The sequence below is a fragment of the Propithecus coquereli genome, unplaced genomic scaffold, assembly GCF_000956105.1.
Source record: "Propithecus coquereli isolate 6110/MARCELLA unplaced genomic scaffold, Pcoq_1.0 Scaffold165, whole genome shotgun sequence".
Taxonomy (NCBI): Eukaryota; Metazoa; Chordata; class Mammalia; order Primates; family Indriidae; genus Propithecus; species Propithecus coquereli.
In genome coordinates, this window is record NW_012141080.1 from 307,567 (window position 1) to 322,180 (window position 14,614).

At 37.8% G+C, this 14,614-nt stretch overlaps 1 protein-coding gene across 1 annotated transcript in view; it reads left to right on the forward strand.

The window, feature by feature from the left end:
• The window catches only part of HYDIN (HYDIN, axonemal central pair apparatus protein), a 299,281-nt gene that overhangs the window by 82,622 nt on the left and 202,045 nt on the right, over positions 1 to 14,614 (forward strand). The window contains exons 8-10 of the mRNA XM_012641507.1: positions 5,413 to 5,531; positions 9,951 to 10,174; positions 12,414 to 12,481. Coding sequence (XP_012496961.1) covers positions 5,413 to 5,531; positions 9,951 to 10,174; positions 12,414 to 12,481 — 411 coding nt within the window. The remainder of the gene's footprint in view (positions 1 to 5,412; positions 5,532 to 9,950; positions 10,175 to 12,413; positions 12,482 to 14,614) is intronic.

Genomic DNA, 14,614 nt, shown 5'->3' on the forward strand with positions numbered 1-14,614 from the left:
TTTGTTCTGCCAATTCATACTCTCCCCACCCCCCTTTTTTTGTCTTACTGCATAGGAATGGAACTCAGATATGATATTGAGCATCTAGGATATCTTAGATTGTATCTTAGTCTGTTTGGGCTGCTATAACAAAATACCATAGACTAGGTAATTTATAAACAACAGAAATTCATTCCTCACAGTTCTGGAGGCTGGAGAGTCCAAGATCAAGGCAGTAACAGTAGATCTAGTGTCTGGAGAGGCTCCATTCTTCATAGATGGTGCCTTCTTGTTGTGTCTCCACATGGTGGAAGAGGCAAACATGCTAACTGGGGCCTCTTTCATACTAGCGCTACCTAATCCCATTTACAGGGGCTCCACCCAAAGGCCCTACTTCTTAATATCATCATCTTGGGAATTAGGATTTGGGAATATGAATTTGAGGGGGAGGAAACAAACATTCAGACCATAGCAGATAGCAAGATTTTGAAAGCCCATTGTTTGCATTTTCTGGTATGTAATGAAGGCAATGAAGTTTGTTGCATTCAGGGATTTCAAGGTCATTAAGGGGTTCTGTAGCCCATCTCTCTCTCTCTGCTTCTCATATATGAAAGCAGGAGACTGTAATCATAGATGAGAAACTGCTTTATTTCAAAAAACATTTTAATATTTTTCTCTTCCAGTAGGATTCTGTCCTTAGAGCTTACTAAGATCCTTCATGCTTGTCTCTCTTGCTGCCTTTTGCCAAGATAAGAAAAATATCTGCTTAGAAAATCTTATGGAAAAGTAACATTTATAACATGACTCTAAAATTTAGACTAACTCTTAGAAATGCAACACTGGATATTACTTGTACTCACATTCTATCCTGAGTGAGGGAAGTGGCCAGTTACAAATAAGACAGATTCCTTTGAAGTGATTAATAATTACCAAAGGAACATTGGCTCCCTGCTTTATTACAACACGTCTCCATTTTTTTAAGGAAGGCAGTCAAGGTAACAGATGGAGAAAGTTTTAGGCCTGACAGTTATAAATAGTCCTGCAGTTTATTCCATGGTATATTTGCAGTTCTCTTTCTTTGCCATTCCAAAAGTTGGATCTCAATCAAAATACTTTTCTCTTGACCAAAGAGTACACATTATTGCCAATAGATTAGAACTCCAAAATAATAGAATAGGATGACGAGGTTTGGGCCCTCTGAAAGTTTCACTTATGTTATAGAGTACTGTCATCGATAACACCTAATCTTTAGAGGAACTTCTTTTCCGGGGAATAGAGGGACTCTTTGGATAAATCAGCTGTCCCAAGGGTTGCTCTTTATAATCAAAGTAATACTTGCCTAACTAATGACCACTACCTTGCCAAGAACTAGAGGGAACAAAAGGACAAGTATTCCTGTCTTTAAAAGGACATTCATGGGGAGAAAGCATTAAAGAGAAAAGAGCTAAATAGCGACAGAAGACAGTGAAACATAAAATGTCACAAGGCATTATAATGATGATAATAAAGTAGAAATATCACTTGGTTGTTCCAAGTGTGTTTGCTGTAATTCTGAAAATTCCATCTAACAGAGCATCGAAAGTATTTTGAATGTTCAAAATGTTACATACAGAGCAAATATATCCTTTTTCTTTAAAGAACTTGAAATTTAAGGAAAACCATCAAACTAGCAAAAATTTTCAAAAGTAGTGACATCCCCACTGCTGGGGAAGATGTGGAGAGACAGGAACACTTAAATACTGTTGATGTTTGTGTGCAATTAGTACAACCATTCTGGAGGGCAATATACCTATAGCTATCAAAATGTCAAATGTGCATCCCTTTGTTTTGGAAATCTAGTGATGATAGGCCAAGTAATTTTGATTAACTCTCTCACTAAGAACAACTAGATAAATGAGGTGAAATATTTTTAAAAATCTGTGGTGAAGGCAAAAGAGAGTTACTAGGACAGTGAAGAATTATGGACCCAAGATCCAGGAGAAGAAGGAAACCAAGACCATCAGACTTTGGGGACCACTTTATCCTTAAAGATGCTGCCTTTTTGGTAGAAACTGCAGAGAGGCTGAAAACTTAGGTAGAGTTAGGGAAGAAAACATAGAAGTTCCTGGGATGTCCAAGAAGGAAGGATCCCAGTAATCCCCCAGACTTTTGGGTGGGAGCAGGGACTGAAAATGGACCAGCCCTCATAAAGACTGAAGCTCAGCTTTGAATCATTTTTCAGATAATGATTTGATTGAGACAATACTCCACTGAGGTTCCAGAAGATAATCTCTAATGTTCTAAGGCACCTATTGTTTATGAGAAATTAACTTCTTTCTTTTATATCTGGGATGGTACTAGCTACATACCCTTCTTGAGAGAATTGAGAAACTAATCACTCAAATGATTTGTTGCAGGGCTTAATTCTTTTACAAAATCTTAGTTGAGAATAGTTATATTGGATTACCTGGGATTGCTAATGCTACTAGTTACCAGCCAGAAGCTGGAGAAAGATATCTTCTTAGGGCTTCAAATCATCTCTATAATTTTTATATATACTAATCAGCACTCAGTCAAAAAGTAAGCAGACATGTAAGGAGATAAGACAATCTGATAGAAAACCAAGATAAATAATAGAAGCAAATTCATAGTGAACCAGAAAATAGAATTATCAGACATAGATTTTTTTAAATGTTTTTAACAGACTAAATTAAGCAGAGGCCTGGAAACTATAAAAATTCTAATGGAAAATCTAGAACTGAAAAGTTATATTAACAAATTAAGAACTCAGTGGATGAATTTAACAGCTTGTTAGGTATAGCCAGAGATAGATTGTGTGAACTGAGAATCAGAGAAATCAAAAGAAATATCTGAAAATACTGAAGCATGTAGAGATAAAATACAGAAAAAGAACATAAGAGTCTAATGGAATTTGGCAAAAAGGATATATACACACAAATATATATACATATATGAGTGTGTGTATGTATGTGTGTGTATGTGTATATACATATATTTTTTTTAAAGAGAGAAGTGAAAAGTAGACCAGAAACAGTATTTGAAAAAATAATGACTGAAAAATTTTCAAAAATTGATGAAAGATATTTATTCACATATTCAAGAAGTCCTATGAACCCCCAAAAAGGATAAATGCAACCACAGCTGGGAACATCGTAATAAAACTGCTGAAAACCAAAGACAAAAATCAATCAATATGGATTTATAAAAAAATTCAGAAGACAAGACATACTATCTCAAAGGAGCAATAACACTATGAGCTGTCTTCTCAACAGAAACAGTAGAATGATATATCTTCAAAGTGCTTGAATAAAATGTAGGAAAATTATTCACAGATACATAACTGAGGATAATAATTACACCGTAAATTGTTGTAGTGGAAAGTTGGAAACCACTTAAATGTCCAGTAAGAGGTTTAAAAATATTTACCTCCCTGCAGTTGACCATGCAACCATTAAGAAGGAGAAGGTAGATCTGTAGGTAATGAAATGTTAAAATGTTCCAAGCATATTGTTAAGTGAAAAAAAGCAGTTTACAAAGTGATGTGGTATATGCTCTCACTTACATTAACAGTATTTTGGTATAATTAAATATGGAGGGATAGGCACCAAAATGTTTGCAGTGGTTATCTTTGGATGGTGGAATTATGAGAGAATTTTCACCTTCTCTTTAATTTTTATAACAATCAGGTATTATCAAACAAAAATATTTTATTTTAGAAAGGGGAACAAAATTAGTCAGTACTTCAAAGGTTATATGCTCTGTCTTGCCCCTGGGTCTGTTGTGGTTGTGTTATAATGGGTATTGTTAAATGCATTTCATTACCTCTGTATAAAAGAAACTCTGCAAAATAAGGGTCAGGTAAGACCCCTAAACTCAGATCCCTAATACTCTGGATCTTCCTAAATTTAGGGAAGATCAATGTGAACAATGTCCCTTCGAGCCCCATGGTGGCTCTCATTTTGTGAGAAGCAACAATCAGTGGTCACCCTTCTCTGATTTAGAGAAATTACTTTTCTTTGTAAGAAACTTCAGAATAGTAAGAATTGGGTTAAAATTTTCAATTTTTTTTCCTGCTAAAATGTAAGTCTAAATTCCAACATATTCTGTTCCCTAAAGGTAAAAAACAAGCAGTATTCCTATTTCCTAAAGATAAAATGTGTTTGGATCATAATTCCAAAAGACACAATCCTGAATGTCATAATCCCAAATGTTGAGATCCTGAAAGATCAAAATCCCTGAAGTCTAAATCCATAAAGTCTAAAATTATAAAAATCAAATCCTGAAAGATTAAAATCCTTAATGTTGCAGTCTGGATTAAGGAGATGCATAAGGGTGCTAAGTTGACTAGGGGTGGACTTGTGGACTTAAATTTAGGTGTCAACTTGACTGGATTAAGGAATACCTAGGAACCTCGTGAGATGTTATTTTTGGTGTGTCTGTGAGGGTGTTCCGAGAGGAGATTAGTGTGTGAGTCTGAGTGGACTAAGTGGGGGAAGGTCTGCCCTCAATGTGGTGGGCACCATCCAACCGGCCAGAGGCCTAGGGAGAACAAATACAGAACACAAGATGCGCTCTCTGGCTCGCTCTCTATCTCACTCTCTCTCTCTCTGCCCCCCAGAGCTAGGACAGACTTTTCTTCTGTTCCCTGGACATCAGAAATTTGACTCCACAAAAGCACATTATCACAATGTTGACTTTGTGTGCAAGCATTGTGCATGTACAGAAAAATGTTGAAACTTCCTCAGTAAATGAACAGGTGTCCTTTTTGTACATTTGCATTTGTGAAAAACACGATTTCTCGAGATCTCAGCTCTTTGGATTACTGCACATGTGGTGGTGACCTGTCACGGTTGATCGTGTCAAAAGACATCGGCTGTTGGTCACAGTATTTCAGATGACTGGAATTACAAAGCTGGGTGCCTGTGGTTACCAACCATGGTGGTGCACGTTTACACATTCCCTTTTTGCCCTATTTCTTTGTGACTGTGGTTTGTCTGCTCATAACTGTTAGACCCAAGTGACTGTCATTAGCTTACCTGAGTGTTGATGCTTGCAAAAATATGTATTTTATTATTGCCTATTTTATTGTGGAAAGTAGCCTAAGAAGTGTTCTTTTGTGTTTTCATGTTTCTCAAATCCCCTTTTCCAAAGGTAAATAAATATCTTTTAAAGATTTTTTTTTAATTATTTTTTCCAGAATTATATTTTGGGGGTTTTCATCTTTGGGGATTTCAATGTTCAGGATTGTGTCTTGCAGGATTGTGATCAGCTCCCACATAGGGTAAATCTTGAGCATTGATTAAATTGCCAGTCCCTCAGTGCAGTGCAGTGAGTTGTTTAATAATCTTGATTGTTTACGGTAGTGACAAGTTGTGGGTAATTTGGGGCAATAAAGCACCATTTAGGGTAATAAAATCTGAATTGTTTTTATAGGCCGAGAGATCCGTCTGCCCCTCCGAATCAAAGGGGAGGGAATGGGACCTAAGATTCACTTCAACTTTGAATTGCTCGATATTGGGAAAGTTTTTATTGGATCTGTACATTGTTATGAGGTAAGTGCTAGAATTGTCCGTTGAGATCGCAAACAGTACTTGGCTTTTTTTTGTTTGTTTTATTTTATGTTTTTATTTGGCAGAAAATTTGTGCAATCACATCCATTTGCCATTACTCATCCTTATTTAGACTTCAAAATGTTCTGACTCTTTCTCTTCCCTCCTGGCCAAGTTGGGAGGAGCAACTTTTTCCATCTTCATCAGCTCTCTCTAACTTCACTAAAAAGCTAAAAAGCATCAACACTGTAGTTTAATTCATTTTATCCCCATCATTTTGTAGATTGCAAAGGGGAAAACCATAAATACATCTCCCCATCTGTTTAGTGCTTGTTCTCCAACAACAAAAAATCCTACACATCAGAGGATAAAGCACCTTTTACATTTTCTAGAATGTCCTAATGAGAATGGCTGTCTTCACACTTAGAATTTTCTCTGAATGCACTAGTTTCCAATCCATGTTTCAAAACCCAATCATCATGATTTCTGGCAAAGACCTTCTTGCTTTGTCTTTCCAATGAAATAGAAAATGAAATTTTACAAGATGTATTCATGGGTTCTTCAGGATCAATGTTATGTCAGTGTCACCTCATCACTAAATTGTATCTGGGGTTTGTTTTTGCACTATTTCACAGCTATGGCCATTGAAACTTTGTTTTGGAAAGCTTCCTAAATTGTATATGGTTGTATATTTATAGAGGTAAGAAAAGCAGCTATTTAATGAGTGACAAATACGTGTCAGGTTCCATGCTTTATTGTGTGTGCCTGTCTATGTGTTTGTGTGTGTGTAATTTCTGATCCTTAGAAAATTGTGCAGGGTAGGTTTTGTTATACCTATGTTACAAATGAGAACTGTGAGTCATGCAGTGGTTAGTACCATCAACAGCACTGTCCTTAACGTGCTTTGAGCACAGCGCTAGTGCTTTGCCATCCGTCAGTTCGTTTAGTCCTTGCAAAACCCTACAGAGTAGGTACAATTACTATTCCTATTTTATAGCTGAGTAAGCGGAGGCTTAGACAAGTTTTACTAGTTAAGGTAACACTAGATACTGTAATAAACAAACACAGAAACATATATATCAAATACTATAGAGATTTTTTTTGTTGCTTACATAAAGTCCAAAACAAAGAGGAAGTGGGCTCAGGGAGCAGCAAACCTGACCGCCAGAGGAGTTGAGGAACTTGGCAAGGTCATACAGCTTGTAAGGTTAGTGAGGACTGGGTTGCCAGCGCCCTTTCTCCTGCTCTGGGAAGAGAAGGCCTTTGCTGGCCTCTCAGTCTTTCAGGCCCTCAGCATCGCACCCTTTCACCATGGGCAAATCCAGCCTCCAGCCAACCCAGCTCTTAGCCCAGCCTAACCTGGCATGGGGACAGTGTCCTGCATTCCCACGTTCACTAGGGTAACTATGACCTAAATGGGATGATGTGAAAGGTAAAGAGAGATGTTAATGTCGTGATGAGATGGAATATACACAGGAACATAATATAAATGGAGAAATCAGTCTCATGACTGTCATCAGATGACAAGTGGCACAGCTATATTCTGCATTACCCTGGATTGCATTTGAGAGAAAGAGTGCTTAGGGAGAGAAAAAAAAGTACAATAGTTCTTATTAAATTGATATTATGTCTGTAATTGATCCAGTGTGAACTTCTTACAGACTTATAGATGTAGGACCTTTAGTTCTTATAGAAAAGGACCTTTAGTTCTGATGCAAAATGGATAGGATTTCCCTGAGTGTGAATTTGACAGAAGTGTACTTTGAGCCACCACTTCCCAGTCTCCCTGATTTTAATAGTAAAGCAAACCACAGCCAGCTAAGTAAGTGTTCAATGAGGTGATGCATCAGATCAGACACTTTTGGGAGCTGCGCAGTGGCAGAGAAGGACGTGTAAGGTGCTTCTTATGGGAAGATTTTGCACTCTCTGCGTATTTAATGCTGATGCTTCATTGCAGGTTTCAATTTATTACATTACCTACATGAGACAAATTTGAATAACTAGCTATTGCCCTTAGTCATTGCTGAGCTTAGCAGATACATAAAGAATAAACTGTAACCCCGAGAGTATACACTATTCCCCAGTGTAATTAAGAAGGAAAACAAATGAGAGGTGAAGTTCTATTATCAATTTTCTCCTCTCCAAAGTGTTGGACCACAAGGGTAAGAGTATTACCAGGAATCAAAAGGCCTCAGAATTATGTCCCAAATTATTGGCTGGATTCCGTATTCACAAATAGGTGCTTCTTTGTCAGGGGGAGAAGAATGACATGCATATTCTTAAAAACGCAGGAACTGTCACAATACAGAAAGTCTGGATAAAACATTCCTGTTAACCAAAAAAACAAAAGGCAATCCATGCATCTTTTCAAAGAGAAGAACAGGGTCCTTCAAGTTACCGCTTAATGTCTTCAATTTGCTTTGAGTTACTGCTGGTATATGTTAGTTGCTTCTTAAGCACAGGTAAATTTTAAACCCTTTCTGCTCGGGCTGGGGATAGAAATAACAGTGACTATCATTTATAAGCAGTATTTGCCAGCCACTGTTCTAAAAGTTACATAAATTAATAGATTTAATCTTACCTCAATACGAGAAGCTAGTAGGACTTACGCTTTACAGATGGAGAAACTGGAGCACAGAGAAGCTAGGTAGTCCAAGGTTACACAGCTAGTAAGTCAATGGCAAAGCTGGGATTTGAACCCAGGCAGCTTGGCTCCAGAGTCAATAGCCATAATCACTTTTCTACATGGTGTCTTTAAAAGGAATGAAGGGAAAATCATGATTCTTACTACCAGTGAGTTTAGAACGAGGGAGATGGGAAAGAAACATAAAAGATGAATAAAATAGCAAGCAGCTATTACTTATATATCCATTTTGGTGCATTGGCCGTCTTCTCTTGGTGGAAGTGGCTGTCTTCTTCTGCAGAGGCTGCTGACTCTCTCCTGCATATGCTCTTGATGTCTTCTCTGCTTTTCAAGAAGCAACCTGAGCCCATGAACTCATCCTCCTGTACATCCAACCAGACCCCATTCCCTTGGTTACTGAACCCTATTCTCTTACAACAGGCATCAGTTCGGTGAGTGCTTCCTCTAGGTCAGGCACTGAGTATGCATTATCTCATTTAATACAAATATACTCAGTTTCCTCTAAAATACCTTCCCGCAGTTTAGCCACTCCCTTCTCACTTTTCACCATGAATCTTCTCAAAACAGAAATCTAAAATAGCCACCACTGTTTCCTCTGCACCTACTCACCCTAAACATTTGTCCTCTGGATTCTGTAATCCTACCCTATTGGAATAACTCTCTCCTTCAAGGTCAGGGATGACTTCTAATTCAAAATTAAAAATTGGTAACCTTTTCTCAGAGCTTATTCTCCCAACCTCTGTCCACATATAACCTCTTCTGGGAATCCTCCTCCCTCAGCTTCCAGGTTCCTGATATGCCTCACATTTTCCTGCCAACTTTCTGAAAGTTTCCTCGTGCTCTCCCGTGCTCTTTGTCTTCCAAAGCCTTAAGGGTGGGTTGAGGCAAGTTTCTGTAAAAATCAAGAGAACATGCTCTTCACCATTCTAGGTGTAAGGACAGCATTGGCAAGGAATTGAGGTGGTGTCTTTGGATGCCAGGAACAGAACAGTATGGCTGAAGTGCAGATTCCCATACAGGAATTGTAGGAGGTTAGGGCAGAAGCGTTAGACTGAGGCCTGCTGTGGAGGTCTCAGAATGTCAGGCACAAGCTCTTCACATACACACACAGAACCTCGTGTGCAACCAAATACAGGCAATAATGTGGTTCCAGAACACTAACATAGGAATACAACTTTTCTATAGTACAGCAATTGCTTGCACAAGAATTTCGAAACAATCATCCATCTAATAGAATTTGAGTTGAAAATATCCCAATAGGATGAAATCTAATAGCACAACAAAGAGGATCATTGTCGACTGGAATCCACAATGATGTCTCATTTACATTCTTTAAGCTACATTATAAGCATAGGATTAGGCAGTTCTTGCTACTTTATTCTGACTTGCTTTTTATTTTTCAGTATGCTGCTTTAACCTCAGCCTTTTCCTATGTATAAGAGAAATACCTTCCCTTCCCTTGGTTACTTTACAGAGAGTACCAAAAAAAGGCATTTTAAAGTAGATATGATTATGGTTAGTCATTATAGCACAAGTGTAATACATATGACTAAGTTCATTTTAAAGAGGAGACTAAAAACATAAAAGTACTCTCTGGCTTGCAAGTCCTATCTTCAAACATTCAGAACATCAGACTGTTCATTTGTCCCTGAGAGTTTTCCTTTGATTCCAATTCCAGCAACTTTCTCTAGTGTTGTGCTAAATAGTATAGCCACATGGTTATATGAAAATAGGTCAGAGGTCCATTGACCTTTTCCTTCTTGCCTTTATTGACGTAGGCAATACTGTACAACAAAGGCAGCATCGACGCCCTTTTCTGTGTGATACCTCCAACTTCGCCTTTGGGGGCCTGCTTTGTTTTCAGTCCCAAGGAGGGCATCATCGAACCAAGTGGAGTCCAAGCTGTCCAGATCTCCTTCAGTTCTGCCATCCTGGGGCACTTTGAAGAAGAGTTCCTGGTCAATGTCAATGGGGCACCGGAGCCTGTGAAATTGACCATTAGGTAAGGCATATTTATACCTAATGTAGAATCTAACTCAAGTTGTTACCTACTGCTTTCTTGCACTTCATAACTAGTTCATATCTTGGATGTCCATAAGTGTCTGTTGATAGGAACACATCAGCATAAAGGGGTGTGTTAGATCTCTACCAATGTTTCCCTAGTAAATATGCGTAACTTATTATAATATACCATTTGGGGATCTAGTTTCTGTGTAAGTTATAACCTTATAAAAGAAGGATTTAAACATTAAACTCATTTCTAGTTACTCTCTATTTTAGGATATTTAGAGAAACTAAGTTATTATAGTAACACTTGAATAAAGTCATCTTCTTGGCTAAGCTTTGGCTGTTATCACAGTTTCTCTAAACCTTCATCTTTTGTTTTTATCTTAAGGAAATTCTTTAAATGACCTCACCTACACTGCCTCCAAGCATTGTAAACACATTGCTCTGACTCTGTTTAGATTCCCACAGCAACAGGTTATTAATTACGGTGGTAGTCTCTCCTATTATGGTGACTGCCAGCAAAACGTCCCTCCATTTACAAGCTGAAGTCTCCCTTGGGGGCTGGGGATAACAGAGAAAAGAGACAGACACACATGACCCAAAGGATCCTAGGAAAATTTATTGATCTCATGATATCTACTGGAAATTCAGAACCATTGATTTGTACACTTTAAATGGGTGAATTGTATGGTATATGAATCATGTCTCAATGAAGCTGTCATTTTAAAAAAATTTCTAGGATCCTATAATATTGAATAATAGTTCTGCTGTTTCCTGGGTGAATTTTTAAAATCTTTAATCTCTTCTCCTAAAGATCCCAAAGTAGTAGTGCATGTCGCTAGCAAAGTCTGAATAGGTTAAGGAGTACTTGGGTTTTCCACTGTTAATAACAGGATTTAGGAATCTCCCAGGAACCCGCTCACAAGTGAACTTGGACTGGTTAGTACTCTTGTTGCTCTATGGAGGTTAAGCCTTTCATTCTATCTTCTGGACATTACCATTTGCCTGAATTCTTATGCCGCTTTCTTATTTTGGATGTTCATTCCTGGTTTCTTTGAAAGGGAAGGAAAACCTGACTATGGAAACAATGTTTATGGGGCTCTATCCCCTAACTAATCACCAATTGCTAAGAGAAATAGATCCATCTAAATTCCCTTCCCATCTTCACTGCCTTTAAAGCTCAGTGTTTTGTGTATCCAAAAATGTCCTCACACTCCAAACCACTAACAGTAATTTTGAAAACCTGGTAAAAATCTGGTGTCACAAATAAATGTCTGGTCATAACGGGTGAAAATGCATGTGGAATGTATTGTCTATTCCCAGACCCTCAAATTAACACTGACTTCGCTTATTACTTTATCGGAAATACTTTCTTCAGCCTTGGAGCCCAAAAAATGTCTATAAAATTAATGTTGTGGGTACTGGAATTTTGTTTCTTACTCTTTTATTGCCAGGTACTCTTTTCTCAATACCACATGATTTTTGCTAGTATGCCTTGAAAGATCACTGTATTATACTTTACTGTTTCTATTTACTCCTTTATTTTTACATGATACAATATTTTAAGTGGTTGGATAAACAACACTGTAAAATTAATGTGATTTTTAAAATTACCCATGAGAAGTTTTATTCTCTCCTGTTTTTGCATATGTAATTTTATAAAGTTTGAACCATAGCATAGATATATTTTGTATTCAACTTGTTTCACTTAACATATCACAAGAATTTGATCATTCTCTCTCGTAGTCTTTAAAATTATAATTTTAACAGACCACTGCATTGATGTATGGTACAACCTTGGCATAGGCTGTCCTAATATTCAGAATCTCTGTTAGAATTAATGTGACCATATCTAAGTCCAGATGTTATTATTTAGCCACAGTTCCCTCAGTTACATGTACCTTTGAACAAATGTGGTTCAACTTCCACACTGATTAAATGACTGCTTTCTGCAATTTTATGAGCTTCTTTCCTGTTTTCTTTAGGTAGGAAATAAGATAATAAGTTAACCACAGCATCATTTACTAAAACCCAGTTTGAGTCTTAAAAAAGAATTTTAAGAACTGTGTGATAGACCATCATCTCATAGCTTCTTTAAATCCTAGATGCTATAGTTGATTTAATATCAAGTTATGGGTTTTAGTAACCGCCCTCACCTTCACCCCAATTCCTGATTATTACCCTGAATTCGCTGGAACCTCTCCTGACTCCCCCACCTTGTATTCTTCTTCCAGGGGCTGTGTCATTGGACCTACCTTCCATTTTAATGTTCCTGCTCTGCACTTTGGTGATGTTTCCTTTGGTGAGTAATTTTCCATTTTAAAAAAATTGGATAGAATTCATTTTCTCTCTATGTAGGAAGAGGGAGGTTTAAAAAGAACCTCTCTTACCACTTTTTATGGATAATAGCCAAGAGGATCTAGAATTGTTCTCTCCTCGCTCCGTGGCAGCGCAGTAGTGTCGTGGTGCCATTTCCTGGTTTATATGTGAAAGTAGTAGCTGTGTCCTGGGCACCAGCAGCTGTCAGGCCACGGCTACCTGCCCTTTTCCAGCAGTGAGACAACAGAGAGCCTTAGGGTTCATGCACTGTCTGAACGTTGTGAACACTCTGTTTCAGTGCAGCTTCTGATTTGCCAATCTGGCCACACAGCAGCCTCTTCACAGAGATGCCGTCAAGTTTAACGTGAACTCAGTGGTGGTTTGATTCAGGTATTCCATCACTTCACGTTGAAGGCTCTTCTATATTTTTGTGTTGTCTTCTCACTTAATTACTTCCCTAAGCCATTTCTTCCTGTCTCAGCTTCCCCAATAATAAAAATGATAACAACAGTAGCAGCAGAAGCTCTATTTATTGGTTACTTCTTGTGTTTCAGTCACTGCTAAAAGGATTACATGCAGTACTACATTGAAATCTTTTAGAAGTCCTATAGGGAAGTACTGCTTAATATTCCCATTTTAGAGATGGAAGCATTGAGTCTTGGAACAGTTAAATAATTTCCTAAGATCACACAGTAGTGGTGAAATTAGTATTTCAATCGAGATCTCTCTGAATTTGTGTACTGTCACAGGGTGATGTTGACCCCAAAGGGGCAAAAATTGGTCTTTGAGTGGTTAAAAAAACTTAGATATAACAATAGTTTGTGGTTCTCCAAAGTTCAATCCTACCCAACATAATCTTACTCCTTACTATTTAATTTCTCTTATTAGGAGAATTTAAATCTAGTTTAAATCATATTTAATTAATTAATTTTCTTTATTTAAAAGTAATTTAGCTTTTTTTGGAGGTGATAAAAAAAGGTTGAGAAATACTTGTCTAAATATATAATCCATAATCTTTTCCATTTTGCCTCATTGCCTCCCAATTTGACTTTTGCTTCATTTCGAGTAGGCCTGTCTACTTTGGGGAAAAATAGTTCTTGGGAAAAAGATTATTTTGGACAGAGAAGCCATTACAGAATAAGATGACCTGTCTGGGATTTGAGGGCAGAGTTGTCGAGCTAAACATAAGCTTTAAAGATGCATTTTAGCTGTCTCTTCCATGACCCTGGTATGAACTGGCAGTATTTAACTCAAGGGGAAATACTGAAATTGACTTGAGGAGGGTGTAAAGTAGGAAATCGGAGCAAAACTTAATTGCAATAATCACAGATCTTAGAAAGGTTGGCAGAAGAGATCACAGTAGGTGTAAGCAAAGCCTGCCCAAGCAAGTTGTCATTAACAGTAAGGGAGACATAACAGGGTCTATCAGAATTGTATAACCTTTAGATAGGAAATGGAATAATATGGCAAAATGATGAAGAACAAGAGCATGCAAAGGAGAGTATGAGAATCAGTAATGTCAGGCATCTAGCGAAATCTCATCCCATCAGTCTTGGGCAGGAGCTATTTACTTCATGTAAAGTCTGCTTGTTCTGGGGATCTCGAAATAGCATTCTATTTCTGAAGGTCATCTGCTTCTGGAAGTTTTTTAGAAAACCTCCATTTAACATCTCCAGTGAGAGTATTTTTCAACATGTCTTCACCCAATAATTCAGCTTTTGTGGGACGTCTTTTCCCTCAAAGGTCCACCTCAGAGTTCAACTGCAGGGTCAGTTGCTAGAAGGCCCTGAAGACCACTTTGATTAATATACCTTTTGGAGTACTCATTCTTCAGGTTGAAAGCCTCCTAAGTGAAATATCTCAAGACTGAAAAAAACAAGCACCACATGTACTCATTATTAAACTGGAACTAACCAGTGAGTACACATGTGCACAGAGGGAAGTAAAACTCAGTGGAAATCAAGCAGATGGGAGATGGCAGAGGAGGGGAGGGGCAAAAACCTACCATTTGAACATTATTTGGGTGATGGGCACACTTACAGCCGTGACTCAAGCATTACAAAAGTGATCCATGTAACCAAAAACATTTATACCCCCTCAATATTTTGAAATAAAA